The 21028-nt window shown below is 38.5% G+C and overlaps 1 protein-coding gene across 4 annotated transcripts in view; it reads right to left on the bottom strand.

The window, feature by feature from the left end:
- Positions 1 to 287: 287 nt before the first annotated feature.
- LOC109076415 (EF-hand calcium-binding domain-containing protein 11) overlaps positions 288 to 21028 on the bottom strand; it is a 52535-nt gene continuing 31794 nt past the window's right edge. For all 4 annotated transcript variants that reach the window (XM_042741996.1, XM_042741993.1, XM_042741995.1 and 1 more), the window contains one exon: positions 288 to 1112. In XM_042741996.1, the coding sequence (XP_042597930.1) occupies positions 974 to 1112 (139 nt within the window). In that variant the 3' untranslated portion in view covers positions 288 to 973. The remainder of the gene's footprint in view (positions 1113 to 21028) is intronic.

Here is a 21028-nt window from a genome sequence, read left to right as displayed (position 1 = left end):
CGCACGGGTTTGGCTTACGGTGTTGCAAGCTCTCTCCCACAGCACAATACGGCAACTAAACTGGGGGATTCGTTTAATCGAGTTTCAAAGAGGAAGGTGAAGATTAAACTAGCGCCTCTCTGTTTATATTTGAACAGCGGGCCATTCCTGAAAATGAACCTATGAGTGGATTAAGCACGTATTTGATTATTTTTCTCCAAGGCCATTTCCTTACTTGATGCCTCCTGAGCCCCCTGATGGATTGAGGATAGAGTGAGCGTCATGTCATACAGATGAAGACTCAGGACTGATTACAAAAACAAATTAATCTTTATTCAGATGGGAGTGCAGCAAATCTCTCGAAACACAAACAAGTATTTACAGTTGCATAATCGCATGTAACAAGACGAGTCGCATAAAATCCTCCCTGAACGAGTACGCTTGGGCTTTTTAATATATGTCGCTAGCAGGGAGTTCTGCAAAAACAGAATCTGAATGTGATAGTTAATATTCAATTTTAAGGCAACCTGCCTATTTTGCAGATGGAAATTGAACGAGGAAGGAGAATTGTAAAGATCCGACCCCTTACTTCATTTTAGAATTCATTTTAAGAATTCATTTTAAGAGACACAGAGTACAGAAAATCAGAAGACTGGGATGGGAATATTGTTCCCGCATCTAGTGAAGTAGACCCTGAGAGGCTGGGTTAAATTTAATGTAGTTTGTAAGGCAACTGCACAATAGAAATGTGTGCTTCTCTATTACATGATGCAGCCTCAGTCCAAATGGATCGATACAACATCAAAACTCATCATCAAACCCAAGTGTCAAGCATTTGAGGTTACTCTGCCTTTTCAACAGACATGGCCAAACGGTGTTCTCTTAATTGCTTACAATTATCTATTGGAGAGTCAGTGTGAAAACCTGACTATCAAAGCTTTAAATGAAAAGCCACTGGGTTGTGTATACATGTTGTTTTATGGGAGATCTAGATCTATGTATTTTTTACAGAAGCAGCTTCCAGACTCTTATTTTGGGCTCCTGTGGAGCTGCAGATGTTCGCCAAGCCATAGCTGATGACATTTTCAAAGTCCTTGAAGCTGATATGACCATCAGAATCCTGATCTGCATACCTGTGCAATTGAATAAATGAACAACAAATACATGTGTTAATGTTTGTGTATAAACAAATAAGTATAGCAGGGTAAGATGGAGGAAGAAACTCCTTTTAAAAACAGTATCCAAACTATCACATTTAGAGATGTGTTAAGCATGTACAAGATGATGATGATGTGTAATGCAGTATATTATTAAAGGAAATAAATGGAAACATTTGCTAATTTATTAGTTTAGTAAAATTCTATATTTCTGATTACAAGTATGCAATGGTAGCAACAGAAAATAAATTCAGATTACATTATGCTACTCAGTTGGCCTATACAGGTTACAATGAATAATGGATATGTTTGAAATGTAAATCTAATGCATATAATTATTCCATAACTCCATGAATTCTAATTATTTTTCAATTAAATCATTAAAATACCAGTAACAACATGCCTTCTGAGTTCCCCAAAGGTCTAACTTCAACTTTATCGTAAAATAAATTCACAGATCATCTAATTTTATCTCATTGTTATCTTATAACAATAATTAAATAATTTAACCTTACAAATTGTTTAGAAAGATTCAGAAGATTAAAAGTGAGTGAAAGAATATTAAGAGCAAAAACATTCAATAAATGTGTTAATATTTAGTTACATCTGTGGTCAAGTGGTGGGGCATCTTACCCTGGAGGATATCTTCCATCATCTTACCCTACAACATTTTAAGTCAAATAATTACAAGACATTCGATTAAATCCTGAAGATACAGAAAACATGCAAGATCTGATTAATCTGAACATTTGAATAGCATTCAATCTAAAGCTGAATTTCAAAAAAAAAAAGACGTGAGGGCAAAGTGCTCTGTAATATTAAGCCAGAACTCAGAAATCAGAAAACACTATTGAGTATCTGTCAGTGTCTGATATAAACTTAAACTGAATAGCAGGAGGGTTAAGTAATATGCAATGCTTCAGCTCTCTCACTCAAATTCGACATGACATCGTTTCTTTGATCTATATCCCAGGCACTTCATCACTAACATGGCCTGCAATAGTATTCCTTTTGAAATGCACTAATGCTGTTGATGCAATCTGATAATCCATAAATGTGATGACAAATGAGTTGCGTGTACGTTTTCTGGTTTAGCATGTGTAGTCAAATGTCTTTGTGGGCCGACACATTTGAATACCTGTAGAGGTGGTAGATGTATCTCAGCTCTCAGATGTGAAAGTGACTGATGTTCACCCTAACCTTGCAAGTAAGTGCTGTCTGATTGACTTGAGCACCACTCTTATTTCACTGCCTGGTGGAAGTCCATCCCTGTCCAGGTGGTACTGCAGATGTGCGCAGAGCTGCTCATATTCAGCTGACTGAGTCTTTTATCAGTCCTGAGGGGGAAGTCATGTGGCAGAATGAGAAGCCTTGACTCTAACTAAAGGTCTTATACCAAAGCCATGAATTTCAGGAAGTTCCAGTTTAGAAATGAAATGAGCTTTTTAAGCTGGAAGGGTCACCAAAAAAGTGTCTTGATACAAAAAGTAAAAGCAAAGACAATGAAGCTAAGAAAAAAACATACGCCATCTCATCAGGTACCATGGTTATAGGCTCACACAGATTTGTGTTTAATTGTCAATGTCCACTGACTGTCTCATCAGTCTGTGTCTTGGTTTGATGCTGCAACCAAGTGAAATGCAATTGTCCAGATCTATCACACACTTAAAGCTTCTGTGAGCAAAGCTCTTCTCTCTTTTCTCTCTCAAAGCAAGCGCACATTTCACATTGGCGAATGAGTCATTCGTGACATAACGAGCAGATAAAGACAGTGTGAGCAAATTGAATCGTGTCCGTGGAGCAGAGGACATTATAGAGCAATGGACTGACCATTTCTTCCTCTCAGTGCTCACTTCCTGTTTCAAAGATGAAATTAAAATAGCTATTCTGCTGCAGAGAGATCTTTATTTCCTGCTTTTCGGTTCAGCTGTTTATTGTCTACAGTGCATCACGCAAGTCTGCCAGCGCAGAATCAGATTGCAATCACGTAAAACTCATTACGCGGATGTTTTTACCAAGACCGAGATTAATGCAGATAAAAACCGCCACAGGAAAACTGCTCCTCCAATTGCGGATGAGGAAAAGCAAAACAGCAAACATAAGGGAAGAGATATAGAGGGAGCAGAAATTTTCCTGCCTCTCTCTTTCACTGGGGTGATTTCTCTATTACTCTCAACAGCAGACTGATCGTGTGCAAACACAGCAGATGTGAGGGAAATTTGGTAGCAACAGGGAGGAGAATTAAAACAACATTAAGCATCCAGCAACTGCAAAATCACACTTCCCTTTTCCATGCCGGTGACTCCCATTCAAATGGAAGTGTAGCACACATCTAATTAGATTCTAATGAAGTCCTCCCCATGGAGGAGGACCGTTGAGACATCATGCATGCCCCTCTCCTGAGCCTCTGCACCTCTCTGAAGCTTTCAACAGAAAGAAAGATGGCAAAGAGAGAAGATGACTGCCTGAAACTTCACAAACAGCTTTTGAACACCTGTGCTACTTCCACTAATTAAACGAATAAGGCAACATATCTCTCTTGCTAGCCTGCAATCAAGAGGTTGCAATTAAAGTGTGACAAGGTTGAGCATAATCACGTGTGAAGAGGAATGCATGGACTGACAATCTAATTTATGCAGCAAAGCGGACCGATTCCTACATTGCCGTGTTTGATTGAGTGACGTGATATTAGAACTAAGGCTTTGCATCAAACAAACTGACAGGTTGTCATATGAGAGGGCACAGTGCTGTACACGGAGGGACTGTATAGTCTTCATGGTCTTTATCTCAGCGACAAGAGACACATGAGTAATATTTTAGCTGTCCCTTCTTTTATACGCTGCTAGTTGTAGTTAACGTAGCAGTGTCAAGTTGCAAACCCCGTTCATTGCTTGAATGAATTTTAACAATTCTACAGCTGTGCATGATACCGATTTTCTAATACAATCTTATTTTGATTCATTTCAATTTGATTCCGTATCAGTTGAGTATTCATTACAATGTCCATTTTGCTTACATAAGAAAAAAGTTCTATATGTTAAAGCAATAAATTTTACATGGCAGTGTTTCAGACTGACTAACTTGATTAACTGTTTTCCTGACGGATGTTTCCATCATTTATGAGATGATGCTTCCCCGCTATTGACAGAATTTTCCAGCTTTCCATTTACTATTATGCATCTTCTGAAAGCGCACTAAATGTCTGGATCAAAACACCATGAAGAAGAAGCAGAAACAAGCAATAGTGTATTTAGGCTGATGCATAGGTAAAATAACGCAATCATCAAACATTAATCACTATATAAATCGTGACAGGATGAAATGACGATCCAGGACCATTTCATCTATTTCTTGATTATCAGTCTGAACCTGATCCAGACACAGTCTTTTACAAAAACACAATTTTCACAGCTTTTTGTTCAAAATGGGAGTTTCATGCTTTTTTCATGAAACTTACCCACATTCAAGTGTTGATATAAATGACTGCCTGAAGCTAGAATAAACCAGGTTTTTTTGTTCAAACACAGAGGCTCTGCTTTTTGTTTTGACATTGCATGGTCAAATATTAATTAAACAAAATATTTTGGTTACCATTAAACTTTTGTGAAAATGATCAAAAAAGCTGGTGGTGGTTGGCAACTTTTTTTAATGCTGGTGGGGAAACTGAGATTTAACTGATGAACTATTTTTCAACCTTTTGTTTGTAATATCACCCCAAAATGCCCAAAAAATAAAAAAATAAAATCAACCACATGTCATTCCTAACCTGTATGACTTTCATTATTCTTGGAGAATGTTTAAACTCTAGAAAATATTTTGGGAGTTTTTGAAAGACCCCACTTTTATTGTATTGTATTGTATTTATCAAAAAACTCAAAATATCTTCTTGTTTTCTGCAGACAAATGAAAGGTTAAAGGGCTAGTTTGGCCTAAATGAAAATTGTCATCATTTACTCACGTTGTGTCTAAACCTGTATGATTTTCTTTCTTCTGCACCTCACAGAAGATATTCTGAGAAATGTATCAGTGTTTTTGTCCAAAACTGTCTGGTTACCAACACTCTTCAAAATATCTACTATGTTTTACTAGATCTTAGTGCTGCGTTTGACACTGTCAATCATAAAATACTTCTAGAGAGACTGGAAAACTGGGTCAGGCTTTATGGGATGGTACTCAAATGGTTCAGGTCATACTTAGAATGGAGAGGTTAATATGTAAGTATAGAAGAGCATAAGTCTACATGGATGTCCATGACATGCAGTGTTCCACAAGGCTCAATTCTTGCACCACTCTTGTTTAGCCTGTAAATGCTCCCACCAAGTCAAATAATGAGAAAGAACCAAAACTGCCAATCACAGCTATGCTGATGATACCCAGATTTACCTAGCCTTATCGCCAAATGACTACAGCCCCACTGACTCGCTCTGCCAATGCACTTATGAAATTAACACTTGGGTGACAAAACTTTCTTCAGGTAAACAAAGAGAAAACTGAAGTGATTGCATTTGGAAAGACAGATGAAGTTCTCAAGGTGAATACATACCTTGATTCTAGGGGTCAAACAACTAAAAATCAAGAATCTCGGTGTGATTCTGAAGACAGACCTTAGTCTCAGTAGTAATGTCAAAGCAGTAACTAAATCAACATTCTATCATCTCAAAAACATTGCAAGAATTAGATGTTTTGTTTCCAGTCAAGACTAGGAGAAACCTGTTCAAGCATTTATCACCAGCAGGGAGGACTATTGTAATAGTCTCCTCACCGGCCTTCCAAAGAAGACCATTTAGGCGCTTTTCCACTGCATGGTACGGCACGGTACGGTTCGGTACGGTTCACTTTTGGGGGGTTTTCAACTGGGTACAGTACCTGGTACCTGGTACTTTTTTTAGTACCACCTCAGTTGAGGTTCCAAGTGAACCGTACCATTACCAAAACATGACGTGTAAACTCTGCTGATCACGGATTGGCCGGAGAGAATCATCACTAACGTTACCTGCGTCACTGACACAAACACAACAGAACCGCTAGACTTAAATCAACACAGCCAGCGAAGGATCTAACACAACTGTTTTGAATGAGCGCACCTTGGTGAAGTGGCTGTTTTGTTGTCTGTTGAGGAAGTACAGAAGTTCCTTTTGTTGATAGCAGAGGAGCAGATCCAGCGAGTGCTTGATGGGGTGATACGGAATGAAAAAGTTCTTCACGAGTCACAGCAGTTGAATCCCGCCCACTCTAAAGCGGCACTAAGCTGCAGTGGAAATGCAAACCGAGCCGAGCCGTGCCGTACCGTACTGAGCTGAGTCGTACCACGCAGTGGAAAAGTGCTGTCAGGATTCTGACTAGAAACAAAAAATCTGAGTGTATCACACCTTACACTGGCTTACAGATATTTAGGGTTGATTTTAAAGTACTTTTACTCGTTTATAAATCACTCAACGGCCTAGGACCTAAATACATAACAGATATGTTCACTGAATATAAACCTAACAGACCACTCAGATCATTAGGATCGAGTCAGTTAGAAATACCAAGGGTTCACACAAAGCAAGGGGAGTCCGCTTTTAGCTATTATGCTGGCCCCATTTAGAACTAGCTTCCAGAAGAGATCAGATGTGCTAAAACATTAGCCACATTTAAATCTAGACTCAAAACTCATCTGTTTAGCTGTGCATTTACTGAATGAGCACTGTGCTATGTTTAAACTGATTGGACTGTATTTTATAGATAATAATTTCCTATTTTTAACTGTTTTAAATTCATTTGAAATATATTTTTAAATCATTTTAAAAGTTTTTAAATTTCTTGTTTTATTGTTTATTTGATGATTATATAGTGATTATTTTTTATGATTATTTTACTTTCTTTTATGTAAAGCACATAGAATTACCATTGTGTATGAAATGTGCTATATAAATAAATTGCCTTGGCTTGTTCCACAAAAAAAAAAAAAAAAAAAAAAAAATCAGGTATGGAACAGATTTTGGAATGACAGAATTCAAATTTGTGTTACCTTAAACTTCCAATGCTGGTCGTTTCAGCAGGGTTTTCTGTCAGAAGATAGCCAACTACTCCAAAGAAGGGCTGAGTTGTTGGTCCCTAAATGGGCCTGCCGTTCCATGTGCACAGGTGTCTTCCTCCTCAGGCTCTTAACTGCTTGGGTGCTTTTTAGCCTTCAGACAGAGATGAGGAATATCTTGGGGGCTGAGTGGCGATGAAGACTCATCGAAGCATGCAGATCCTCTAATTACCACATTGTCATAGCTAGAATACCGTCGTAATCAGAATAATGGCGCACGGCTTGGGGATGTTGTTCTTATTACCACGCAGTGTGGCAGCTGTATCTGTGAACGCTCAGCTAATCAACTCAACTGAGAATCTGCCAAGTCATCCGCCCAGGCCACGACTCCTACGAAACACTCACTGTGTGTGATCTGTGCCGCTTCTGATAACGTACCACAGAGGGGCGAGATGGAACCTGTGTGTAGCGAGCACGTCGAGCCAGTCTTAGTCACACAGGATTTGTGTTGGGACGGAAATCAGCATGGAATTGTGAGAGAGTGGGCAAGATTTGCTCGGCAGCAATGTGTTGGACGGCCATAAGTGAGATAAATATTGCCTAGATGATTCGTTTGTCTCACACCTCCGTGCCAGGATTCCCTGTGGAGGACACTGCAGCCTTTCCAGAGATGGAAAGAGGCGGGTGATGACATCATCAGCATGGCCCACAGGAACAGGTGTATTCTTCTGATTGGTGTTCATATGTTCTTTTTTCTTCTCTCTTTATTTATTTCATTTTGGAACAAGGGGAGATGGGGAGGAGACGCATGGAAGACTGCAAGCGCTACTCTGTCACTGTCAAGAAAACGCAGGCTTCGCTCCTGTACTGACGCTGCATAAACCTGAAGGAAAAGATGCTCTATTGGCCTAACTTTTTTCTACACCAGCACAGTTTTTATTCTAAGACACAGAACAATATGAAAAGTGCTACGACAGGGGTTTTCAAACTTTGATGTCGACGACCCCTCCTGTATAAGCATGAAATGATACTGAAATTATCAGTTTAATTCAAATGAATTTGTATACTGCATATTACAAACCCTATACCCTTCTGTATACTGTATATTACAAACCCTGACGATGCAATGCATCGATCTTGAAACATGGATTTTTGAATCTGTCATCTCTCTGTCATGCTGACGATCATTGCGTGAGCAGTCAAAGGCTGCACATTTATTACATGGAGCATACGCACAGTTCCATTGAATGAGAAATGTGTTTTAACAATGTAATTGAACCGAATGTACGAAAGAAACTATTAAAATAACCACAGCATTAACAACAACCTTGAAATAAAGAGTGTGAGGTTTATCAGTTAATCATATGCATAAAAGTAGAGTTTGTTGCTATAGCAAACAGACATCGGCGCGTTTTCTTTCAGGATCATCATTCGCCAATAAAGAGGAAAAGTTAAATACTATAGCATTTTATTTTATGAAAATGAGATGAAGATTTCTTCTATAATTATAAAATTGCCATTAGGAAAAAAATATAGATTACAAACGATTGATTATTGTCCAGCTGTGTATTTGATTTCTTATAGCAAATTCAAAGTAAGAGATAAGAAAAGTATTCCTAAAAAAAACTGTCACTTCTGAAATGATGTCTACACCCCTGGTGTGACAAAATGTTAGCCTATACATAATACTTTTAAAGCTCTTTTTTAAAATCTTGGCTCACATAAATTTCTACATATGCAATGTCATGCCATAGCAGCATTAAACTAGCATCTAACAATGGACAAAAGTGTTTTTTCCCCCCTTTTCTCAAACCTATGGTTCTCTAACTATAAAGGCTGCAGTGTAATTTGCCCCCTGACTAAGCATCTAAAGAATTTAGGGGAAGAATTAAAAAAATACTGTGAATGCACTTAAAGAATGCAGAATCGAATCGTTAATCGAATCGAATAGAATTTAACTGTGAATCGAATCAAATCGTTCTGAATTTGCAAAAATCGTTCTTGAATCAAATTGAAAACCTATGAATCGTGAATCGAATCGATTCGCTGTCTACCCAAAGATTCACAGCCCTACTGTAGAAGTATCAGTAGATAACTGTCATCTTCTCTAACACACTGTTTCAACATCCAAAAAGGAGAAAGCTTAGACATAATCAGGTTCTACTTCAAATAAAGAAAGTGACAGACATGCATATGGCACAGGAGCTCAACAAGCAATCAAAGATGCATGCCATTCTAGAAAAGAAAACCTTCTGCTCTTTCATGCCAGTGGGTAGGGAAAGAGCCACTGCACTGCTGAGATTTGCTCTGATTGTGTCTTAATTGAGACACATCATAGATCTTCTGACTGTTTCATTTCATTTGCTCTTCTTTTGTCCTAATAAGAGTGCACAAAGAGGGGTGGAGCTGGGATCCTGAAGCGCTGCATTTTCACCTGTGATAAATGGAGACCTGCTGCACCGTGGGAGAGATGTTACGGCCACAGCTCAATTTTATATTAACAAAATCACTTCCATTAAAACCACTGCACATTGCTGTCATGGCAACTGCTGAAAGTATCAATGGGAGTTGTGAAATGTGCAGCAGAAATTTCTTCCCCGCCTGTGGCCCCCAGACGTGATATTGATGCCGCTGTCAGGGGTGGCTGGCTTCCAGCTCCACAGCTACCTGTCGAGCCTACAAACAAGATGCGGGTTAATTCTGCCTATGACAAGAATCTACATATCTCTTCCCCATGTATATACACATAAACCCTCAAGCTGCTTAAGCATGAGGAAAGCTCATATATGTGCCTAAGCAATGTTTTTTTTTAGCCAATACATACGATAAGCAAAGCTGCAGTGTTTGAATAATTGAGTGTGTAAAATTACAAGCCACGACTTGTAAAGATAAGCAGATGAAAACCTATTTTATCTGTATGTACAAACCAGGGCTCAACAATAGGGATGGTCTGTTTGACCCAGGGCCAGCATAAACAGGCCATGCATTTTATAAGTACATGCATTTTAATACCTTTGCATTTTAAATGCAGTTTTTTTGTTTTGTTTTTATCAAATGTAAATTCTTGTCCCAGTCACATTTTCTTGGCTAAATAAATATAACTTGCACTATCAGAAATAAAAATAATAATCTATTTTACATTTTTACATTAACAATGTAATGAACATTCTATTTATTAAACTCAGGTATGAATCTTATCAAGTTAAGTATTTTACATTTATTCCAAAATAATAAGTCAAGGCAGTAACAATATAAACAATATATTTTATTTGTGAACTTATGTTCAACTTTTTTTTAATAGTTAACTTTTAACTATTTTTGAATTTTTCAGATCATCAGTCATCAAAGCTTTATAAATATTGGTCAGGGACACATTGATTTAACTTAAATTTAACCAAGCTGATTACTCACTTAAAACTCCCACAGATCATGTTTTCAGGCCATTTCAAGTCTTTTTTTATATAACAAAGTGGTTATATCTAAGTGTGTGAGTTGTTTTCTCACTTTTTAGTGATCTATTTTATAATATTTGCATTGTTTTTTTGGTATTACAAAAATTTTTTCTCATCCAATTCATATATTTACTGTATATATATAAACAAAAACACACACATACACAAGTAGGAATGTCATACAAGTATAAATCTAAACTACTGGCCTGACCAGACCTAATCCTTTCTGTTGAGAATGGTTGCACTCAAAACACAGCATGCAACAGCTACATTTCCATCTGAATTTCTCTATTTGTCCCTCTTTTCTACTGCACAGGTGGTCTGCAAACACCAGTCACCAGGGAAAAAAGAAAACAACGCTAGCAGGGACAGTCTATTCTTAACAATCCGACAGGAGTGCACTGAAAACTAAGCTGTTGTTCCAGTAGTCCCACACACCCAGAGAGAGCGCATGCCAAACAACACTCACTGCATGTCAGATGAGTAGTCTCTTTCTCTTTCTCTCACACACACAAAATTGTGCACACAAACACACATCTACATTACACAACACAAAACCGTTGCGCACACACACTCAAATCCAATCACCTCCCTGTGCACCCAACATTAGGGTATAAAGCACTAAAATATCTAAAAGAGAATGCCACAGTTTGATTCATGCCATGCTTAAAATCCTGACACGTTTTCAGCAGAAAGCCATGAAGGTGAAACTAGGCTGTAAAGCCACAGCTTGCAGTTGTAAATTAGAATGTGCTTACCGGGAGGAGAGACTGATGACTACATAGAGTGCATCTTGTGACTCACTCACTTAGTTAATAGGGCATCGCTGTGACTTTCTACATTTGCACTCATCCCGTGCACAGCAGCTTCTTAAACAGAATTAAAAGAGATGTCCGTGTGACATCCTTAAAAAGCTTGTTGACCAATTGGTTGAGGAGGCAATTTCCTAAAGAGAGCTTTACAGGTGGTAAATGGATTACGTAACTGGGACTGAAAGTCGCGACGATGAGGCTTTGTGGAGCATACAGAGGAAAACGAGAGGAGCTGTGTTGTTTGTTCCAAGGCTATGGATTTCTAATAAATGTTTACCGCTCGCTTTGGGCCCAAAACTCTCAACAACAATCCGTTTTAGTCACGGGAAGGGAAAGTCAATTTATTTAAATCCAGCTCTTATCCTGAAAACTCATTCTGGCTTCAAACCCGTCCCAAGCCACTGGCTCCATTTGGCATCACTGTCATTTCCAGCCGTCTTCTTAATAACTCCTTGACTTAACCCACTTCCCGACGCAGGGGCCCTCGTATTCAATCATCGTCTGCTCCAAGAGAGACCAATCCTCTGTTTATATTACTCCACAATTTATCCCACTTTAAAAGACTGCTCAGAGAGTGAGAAAGGACGAGAGAGAAGGCACTGGAGGCTCTTTACAATAAGCCTGATTCATCGTGAAAATTTCCTCGTTGTTTAATCAGCCAGTGTAATGAGAGAGAGTCGCAGTCTATTCAGACGTCTATTGACTCTTCTACTCTATTCAAACACTTTTGCTGCTTTAGTACTCTCTGCACTTCATAAGATTTTCCAGAAAAGCCTCTTAATGGAATGTGAGTCAGAGAGACCGACGTTTTCTGACAAGCGAAGACACATTCGGGAAAACAAAATGAACAAGGCTGCCGAACGTGGAACCTGCTCTGGTACAAATAAATCCATTGAATCGCTGCCAGTATTGTTCGTATTGTCGAGCTTGGAACACAAACCACGTAGGACAGAAAGCAGGCAAAACGCAGACTCGTTGGGTAATCGATCCATTTCTGTGTCCCTGCAGAGACTTCAACAGACATCTCCTGCACCTACTCCCATTTAGGCCAACAACCAGGGTATCAGGCAGGCACAGACAAGGTCCTGTTTCTCGTGCTGGTGGTGGTCTCTTTTAGAACTGGCCAGAGTTTTCAATGCCATGAAAGTTATGTCATAACTATGTTACTTCACAATGTGCACACAAATGTGCTTGAAATAATAATTTAACAAGTAATTTAGCGCCTTAATGTTGGGGAAGGGAAAAACAAAGTAGATGGAGACACTGTGCAACTCTTACATTCTGTAAATGAAATCAGGATGTTGGTCACTTTAAGTTGGGTTTGTGTCAGATTTATGTTGTGTGCTGCTGAATTCTAAATTGCACTTAAATTCCTGATTTTTAATTGAGGTGGAAAAAGGATGCAGAACTGCATTAATTTGAATTTAAATCTAAAATAATATAAAGTGAAAGAAATTTATTTAAATGAAAATAAACTGAACTTTTTTAACTAGAAATGTAAAGACTGACAAGACAATTTGTAATTTTAAAGTCCTTACAGACTAGGGATGGTAAGACTCACTGATTCGCCTCGGTGCATCAGCATAAAAGTTAACGATGCAATGCACACTTTTTTTAAAATCAATGGATTGGCTACAGGTTGGCATTTGTATTGCAATCCATAATTTATAACATATTTGCATTGGTAAAAACTGATTTATTTATATATAATTATTAGCAGGGCCGCGTTATCCTAATGGGCAACATGGGCTGCAGCCCAGGGCCCAGAAGGGTTGCCAAACGTTTCGTATAATATGGAATCGTCCCATATTTAAGGCATCAATTTGTCCCGTATTTGCAGGCATATGCTGTAAGACCACCTAGACCATACAAATAACAAATAAATTATTATTTTTCCAAAGCATTGTTTGAATTGCGAACGTAGCCGCTCAAGTAAGGCTTTAAGACCAAGCGGAATCCTCTGCCGCCTAGTCGCTCCCGCTTCACAGCGAGCGGGACTCGTGTTTTGTTTTCTCCTCTCTAAACTGTTTCTTAAGCACGTTCTCTCATCACCACTTCTGCTACATGAATCTGACATATCACAACACTACAGAGACCAAGGCGTGCCCTGAGAGTCACACAGAATATAGATTAACATGGCTGTCCCTCTGAGCCCAAAAAAATAATTGCGAACTATCTGTACCATATTGAATATGGCAAAGCATAATATTTTTTCCCATTGCATCATATTGCATTGAATCACATCGTGTTGAATTGAAACAAAATTGGATTGCACTGCATCATAATGGGGTGAATCGCATAGCATCGGTAGTTGCTTCATATGTATCTTTAATGTATAGTATCGTTGGCTATGCATCGAGATGTGTACCACATCGGCCTCATTTATGGAGATCCCTACAGACAGACGGAAGAGAGGAACCAGATAGATGGAAGGACAGAAAGACAGATACAGTATATATACAAAATGATAGATAGATAGATAGATAGATAGATAGATAGATAGATAGATAGATAGATAGATAGATAGATAGATAGCAACTTCTATTCTGAATTTTGCTCAACCCTGTTGATTGCTGTGAGCGATCTTGTTTTGTATCCATTTTACCACATTGCATACACATAGAAGGTTCCAGATCAAGGCACTGGCTCCACACCAGTACCGCCACCCTGACGGTGGAAAAGCGGCGAGAGTGCACTCTTCAAGACAAAAAGCAGAACTCCTGCTACCGAATTACCATAATATCAAAAGTCGATTTTTGCTCATGTCTACAGAAGGAGCCACGGTTACAAATCAAGTGTAAAATTTTTGGGTTATACAGCAGGGCTTTAAAGCTCAGCGGAGAGAGTGGGTGTGGAGTATCTGGGCCCAGTCAGGTACAGATGAGAAATCCAGAGGAGAAATGAGGTTCCATATGAGGAAGCCCTGCTGGGGATGAAATGACCCTAGTATTGAAGAGGTAAGGATGGCAGCTTTTCATGTGCGTGGCTCTCGCTGCTGATTAGTAGGACTGATGCTCTCCTGCATGAGCCAGGCCTGTGAACTGATGGGACATCACCAGGGTTCCACATTGTCTCCATTAACACTTCATCTCGCTCACCTGAGGGGAGCCGAAATATGAAATCAAATTATAAAGATCAGAGATGAGAGAGAATCTCTGCGCAGACAAAACATGTACAGTCAAACTCCTCCACTTGCCCATGTACAGTTTATCCCCCACACACAGGTTCTGTGGTTGGAACTCCAGAAACACACTCTCCAACAGTGCTCCGGTTACATATTCAGATCAAACGCTTCACAGTACTCTCCAGCTGAAGAAAGCGCACTGATCCTCCAAGCTTCTTGTGCTCTTGTTGGAAGTTCCTCTGTGCTTTGTGACTGAAAAAGAGAGCGCTTTCTTTGTGTCTTAAAATATGCCTCTGCTGCTTCTGTAGCAAGTTGCGATTTCTTTTGTCAGACGCAACTGAATGAAAGACCTTCATCTTTCTGGGAGGGGTGGGGGGGCCCACCGAGACGCGTCACATGCGACTTTATCGAAATCAGTGGAAATGTGGTGCGCTGTTGGGAATTTGTGTTTTTAATTCGATTTCTCTTTGCTGTCTAGACTCTGCTGCAAAGATGGTACATTTCCTGACTCTCTATTTTGCATAATCAAACTGATTAAAAAAAGGAAAAACATTAAACTAGATGCCTTAGATAAACACAGTCTGAACAACAATAACAAAGCTCTGAGAAAGTTGCAGGAGGTCCTCTGCAATTCTTGTTATGGACAACTCAAAGAGGCCACAGAGAGTGCCATCGTAACCATAAGAACTACCCTGTGGGATGTGCACAATGGCAAATCATGCTAAACATAATTTGTGAGATGTTTTGCCCCTCAGGATGACTGCACTCATAATTCATGCTATTGTCCGTACAGACGCATTCGTTTGATGTTTCTCCGATATCACTTACTCACCCCCTCTCGAAAAGTCAACACATGCTTGGGAGGAAATTCAAATGTGGAGCACTGCAGCAAATGTCAGGAACAATGTAAGCCTTTGAGATCAGCAATGTGTGGGGTTTGTCAGGGAGGAAAGCCAGTGATGGTCTCAGATATAGATGCTGATAAACCCTATAGGGCTTCTAGCCATGGACATGAGTGGTGTACAGTAAAGCACAGACAGCTATAAGAGGATACAAAGAATTAGATCAAAATCCAAGTAATAATATCAATGCAATGATGACTTAATTTCATGAAGAATAAATCCTGTTTAATCAAACAAGAGCAGTCTGTATGTATTTTAAATGAGGTCACAGAAATAAAAAGATGTTTATGACAGCCAAGAAGGAAGTAAAAACAAGACATATCAGAGATAAAAAAAAAAAAAAAAAAAAAACACTTGCTGCTTTAAAATGAAAAACTGAAGGAAACAGTCTATTTTTTGCAAATCCTCTGCTTTGAGAACTCATTGTGCCGGGTGACTGATGGTAATTAGTTGAAATTAGGTTGCAAGCTGGGCCACAGTATATCAGAGCAATGCTGTTCTTTTTCCCCCGTCCTCTAATTTGTTTACAGTCTTTAAGCCTCTTGAGTGAGCTCTGGAGTTTTTTATTTTTATATAAAAAACTGGAATTAAAAAAAAAAAATGCAATTTAGGGCTGCAACAAACAATTATTTTGACACTTGATTATTCTGAAGATTATCTCCTGGATTATTCAGACCTAGTTCAATGTGGTTCTTCAAACAATCTGCAAAACAAAGACTGTATAATATATAAAACACATTAATTGCAAGTATGGCTGAAATATAAAAATCAGCCCAAAAAAAAATAATCTTTGGCTTATGTATAAATAACACTATAGTAAACTAGTAACACACTGATTGAGAATATTATTTCATATAAAATACAAATATTTGTATTACATATAAAATTACATAAAATATTAATTCTGGTTTATTTAAAAAAATAAAAAAAATAAAGACATCCAATCATTCTGTCCCGGTCAAATTGATTGTACAGTACATGAGTTATTGCAGTCCTATTATTGCTTATAAAAGTTGTTGCACTGGATCTGAAAGAATATACAAAATAGACAAAAGACTATTAAGCATAGTTTCCATAACACTCCAAAAAGAGCTGGATTTTACAAATTAGATTTATTGGCAAGAGGATACATTACAACACATTCAAATGGCTCTCCAGAAGGAAAAAAACACTTCTGAGGTGGGCGAAGCTCCAGAGAAATTTAAAGTCTTGGGCAACGAAATCTTTAAACAGAGGTCAAAACAGAGAATCTATATCTATGAAATTAGCATCTTTTCAAAATCAAAGCAGATAGGACAGTTCACTTCATAACAGTAAGGTGGACATATTGGCACAAAAATCACCAATGAGATTAACATTGAGTATGCATTATACATAATTAATGAGCTATGAATAGTTCCTATCCCATTCTTTTTGAGAAAGTTTCACCAGTTTAACTGAGTAAGAAGATCATGGAATATATGGATAGAGAGAAAAAGTGACTAAGGAAAAAAGTTTGTATGTGTCAATGCATTATGCCTCAGAGGTTAAGACTTCAAGCGTTCACATTATCTCCACCTGAACGTTACCTGTTCACAGCTGGCCTGTTGCATCCAGATAGACTGAATTTTTCAGAGGGACAATGTAATCACTTCTACCTGAGGTTGCCTTATCATACATCAAACACAGATAAGAGCAATGACAAGCATTTCTAATGAATGAGCTCTCAGAAACGCTATGACTGGGGGGAACTGACTGACTATGATGGACGACTAGAGTGAGAGGCTTTTAGAGGTTTCTACCATTTTATGCTGACTTCCCAGCAGCCAGCTTTACTGTGAGACTTACAGGATATAAAATCAACTGCCTACTTGGAAAAAAAAGTATAGAAAGAGGTGTTGTGCTTGTCTGTAAAGAGGAACATTGAGTTGGTCCTGACAGTGAAGGCACAGTAGAGATAGAAGACTGTGAGCTCGTGCATATGGCACTGAATGATGGGATAGATTCCACATTCCGTCTGATTGCACGAACATTGAGATGCAGTGCAAAGATAGCTACGCTACGGCTGTGACGAACAGATGTCAGAATGTGACTCATCTCTTCTTCAAATGAAGTCCACAAAATGCATCTGTGAATCATTCAGGAATGTGTAAAACTACACATTTTCAGTGAGTCATCTGAACTGGTAGTCAACTAATTGGTCTTAAGAAGCACAGAACGCCAATTAAAAACTGCTACTATAAATAGAAAAGCACAAATAAATGAAATGCACTATTTTACAGAGAAAGTATAATAAAACATCTTGTTCGAGCTGTGATGGTAGAAGTTTTACCATAAAAAGACATCACATCAAACCTCACTTCAAGACCAGCAAATGGATGTTCATTGATAGACACAATATGCTGATAACACTTGTTGTTTCACAGACAGGAATTAGACCAACAGACGCTCGGGCTGATCAGAGATCTGCTGAACATGCCAAGTGAGCCGCTCACCCCACGTTTACTTAACCACAGCCTTCTTCTCAGAAGTATTTACATTTTCTGCACAAATGGAAATCCAGATATTGCGATGAAGGGTAAACAGCCCCTGCTAGAGAAAAATACGGGTGATTGAGCCCTTGTCTGATTTGATTACAGGTTTTATACATCAACTAAAACGGGGGGACCAGTCAGTACAGAGTGCTTACAAGTCTGCCGCTTCAAAGAGCAAAAGCTGAGGGATTCTGTGTTGCAATTCATTCATTAGCATGCTAATTACATCCATTCACAAATGAAAATACCCACAAATGCCCACTGCCTTGTCAGAGGCAGAACGCACAAATCCATTAACTGCAGCATTCAGTGACGTGCCGCCTCCTACATATCTCTTACGTGATCTGTTACACTACCACTCCCATCCACATTGATCTGACTTTACTGCTGTATGGTGTGGTAATATTTGCTAACAAATTGGCTTTGCAAACTTGACAGAATATGATTAGCACTCAGTGTGAGTTGGGCTGGTGCTTCGCTGAACAATCCATCAAATTTCTGCTGACAAGCAAAGATTATGAAAGCATTTAAATGCTACTTTAATTTTGGGGCTTTTTCTTTGTTATTACGCAACCATTTTCTTTGTGAGCATAATATAAATTAACTTCAGAGACTACACTTTGAAAACTCTATATTAAATGAACTGTAGAGCATAACAAGCTATTTCTGGCAAAGTTTGATCATTAATCCTTTTCTTCAAAATGAGCAGTTCAAAAAACAGCAATGTTACATTTCATAATTAGAATTTCACAAAAACTCCTGAAGTTAAAGGTTCTTCAATGGTTTATCCCTGTTGAAAAAAACTGCTCAGGACCAGCTTAAACCAGCTCATGACCAACAAAGGGCCAGCTTAAACCAGCTCAAACCAGCTTTTCAACAGGTATACTAGCACTTAGGGTTCAGAAAATAACATTTGAATGTTTATGTACACATTGCTCTTTTCTATACAAACACAATGAATGGACAAAAGGACAATCTTCAATATTTTTATGGTACTCTTACAATTCTTTTTAGAGACCAACACACCCATTACCACTCAGTTAAATAGCATGGAAAACATTCTGGCTAACAGTAAAAGGATGACAGAAATTTCATATCTGGATGAACTTTCCAAATTCCCATTCCAAATGTTTTTTTTTTTTTTTTAAATATGCTTCAAATGAGCACACTGGTTATTCTAGGTACTGTCTGCTTATATTATTTAGCCTTTTGCCATTTGGGTGAACGAGACAGACAGCTGACAGGGTAATAGTGAGAAAAGAGGAGAGCCAGAATCTAACCTGGGTTACCAGTTTGCATCAGCACCACAACTCAACAAAACCCCAGTCCTCTGAATGGACATCATCTGTTAACAGAGTAAAAGTGAAGCCCTAGAACATATAGTAGATGCTTTTATAAACTTCTACTAAAGAATGAAAACATCTCTGTGAACCTAAAAAGGGTCATGAGACTGTAAAACCTCTCTCTAGTACAGGCTATAACTGTACCCACCGTTGTACTCTTAATAGCCTATTTATACAGTAGGTCTCTAACCTGAGAAATATACCTAACAGATAAATAACTCCACAGTGAGTGCCCAATACCAGTGTGTGGCGTCCTCTGACCCCTTTCATCTGTTCAGATCACTTGTACCATCTATAAAGAGCCCCTAAAATGGTTCAGGTGTTTACTTCAAATTGCCTGTGACACAGGCAATGCAGTCCGCAGGCGAAATGCGTAATGCATTCAAGTTGTAAAACATACTGCCCTCAGGCAAAAACAGTTTTCAAAAGCTTTTGATTAGCAGGTAACTGATGAGGACACATCTCTCTAACTGTAGAAACATGTCTGCTGGAATGGAAAGGTAACATGAAAGTGTATTTTGAGCTGGAGAGACAGTCTAGATATTAATATATAAACACTCAAGTATCAGCTTAAAACACGATGCCTTGATGTGACTAATCTGAACAATTAGCAAATTACAAAAATTAAAGGGATAGTTTACACAAAAATTAAAATTTTGCCTTCAATTACTCACCCTCATGTTGTTCCAAACCTGGATGAGTTTTCTTTCTTATGCCGAAGATAAAATAATATATTTTGAAGAACGCTGGTAATCAAACACTTGATGGTCCCTGTTGACTTCAATAGTATTTCTTTCCCTACTATTGAAGTCAATGGAGACCAACAACTGTTGGTTCTTCAAAATTCTTCGAAATATCTTTTTTGTGTTCAACATAAGAAAGAAACTACAGGTTTGGAACGACATGAGGGTGAGTAAATTATAGCAAATTTTAAATTTTGCATGAAATTCAAAAATAAGATACGAATTGTTCACTAAACCTTCAGCAGATCATATTACTGTAAATCAATCAGAAAACAGACTGCAAAGTCTAAGAAAATACAGTTTCATGCTTCATCTTACCGTCCATAGAGTATTTTTTGCCCTGTGAAACTTATTATGGGAAAATGATGAGGGTTTTCTGACAATGTTTTAGCATTAACACTAAGATGTGTAATATCGTGTAGCTCACCGAGGAGCTGAAGAAAGCTTGTGTGCTGTGAAGTGTCCTGAAATATGCTCGAGCTGACATCAGCGGCATCACTAACGTTGTTAATATTGCTAACGCACGGTTTGGCTAGGTTTGAGAGCCCTCGAGCATCTCTGACCTTGAACCTGCTGAACAGCCGGCTTCCAGCAGCAGATGACAATTTCCCCTGTACTCTGCCCAAGGGGTCTACCGACTCCATTAAGCCGGCACATCTGTAACAAAGCTCTAATCACTTCAGTAGAGGTATCTAGTGGCATCCTGGACATGATTATAAGATCAGGAGTGCTGAGAGATCGTAATCATTTAATCCTCTCAGAACACAGAGCTGCCTGATTTCTACAGCTCTCCAGTGTTTCCTATTATAGAATTCATTACCGGGAGGGGGGAAAACAATTTAGACCTGAAAACCACAAAAAACAAGAAGTCTTCTTCATCTTGTCTGCTCCTAAAACAAACATTTCTAAGGAACATCGGGGAAACATCTGTGCATATTTGATCAAAAAAAAAGCAATAAAACGTCATATTGATTTGATTATGAATTG

Source organism: Cyprinus carpio, chromosome B17 (assembly GCF_018340385.1).
Source record: "Cyprinus carpio isolate SPL01 chromosome B17, ASM1834038v1, whole genome shotgun sequence".
Taxonomy (NCBI): Eukaryota; Metazoa; Chordata; class Actinopteri; order Cypriniformes; family Cyprinidae; genus Cyprinus; species Cyprinus carpio.
The sequence above is the reverse complement of the archived record's forward strand: the minus strand, read 5'-3'. Positions and strand labels throughout refer to the sequence as shown.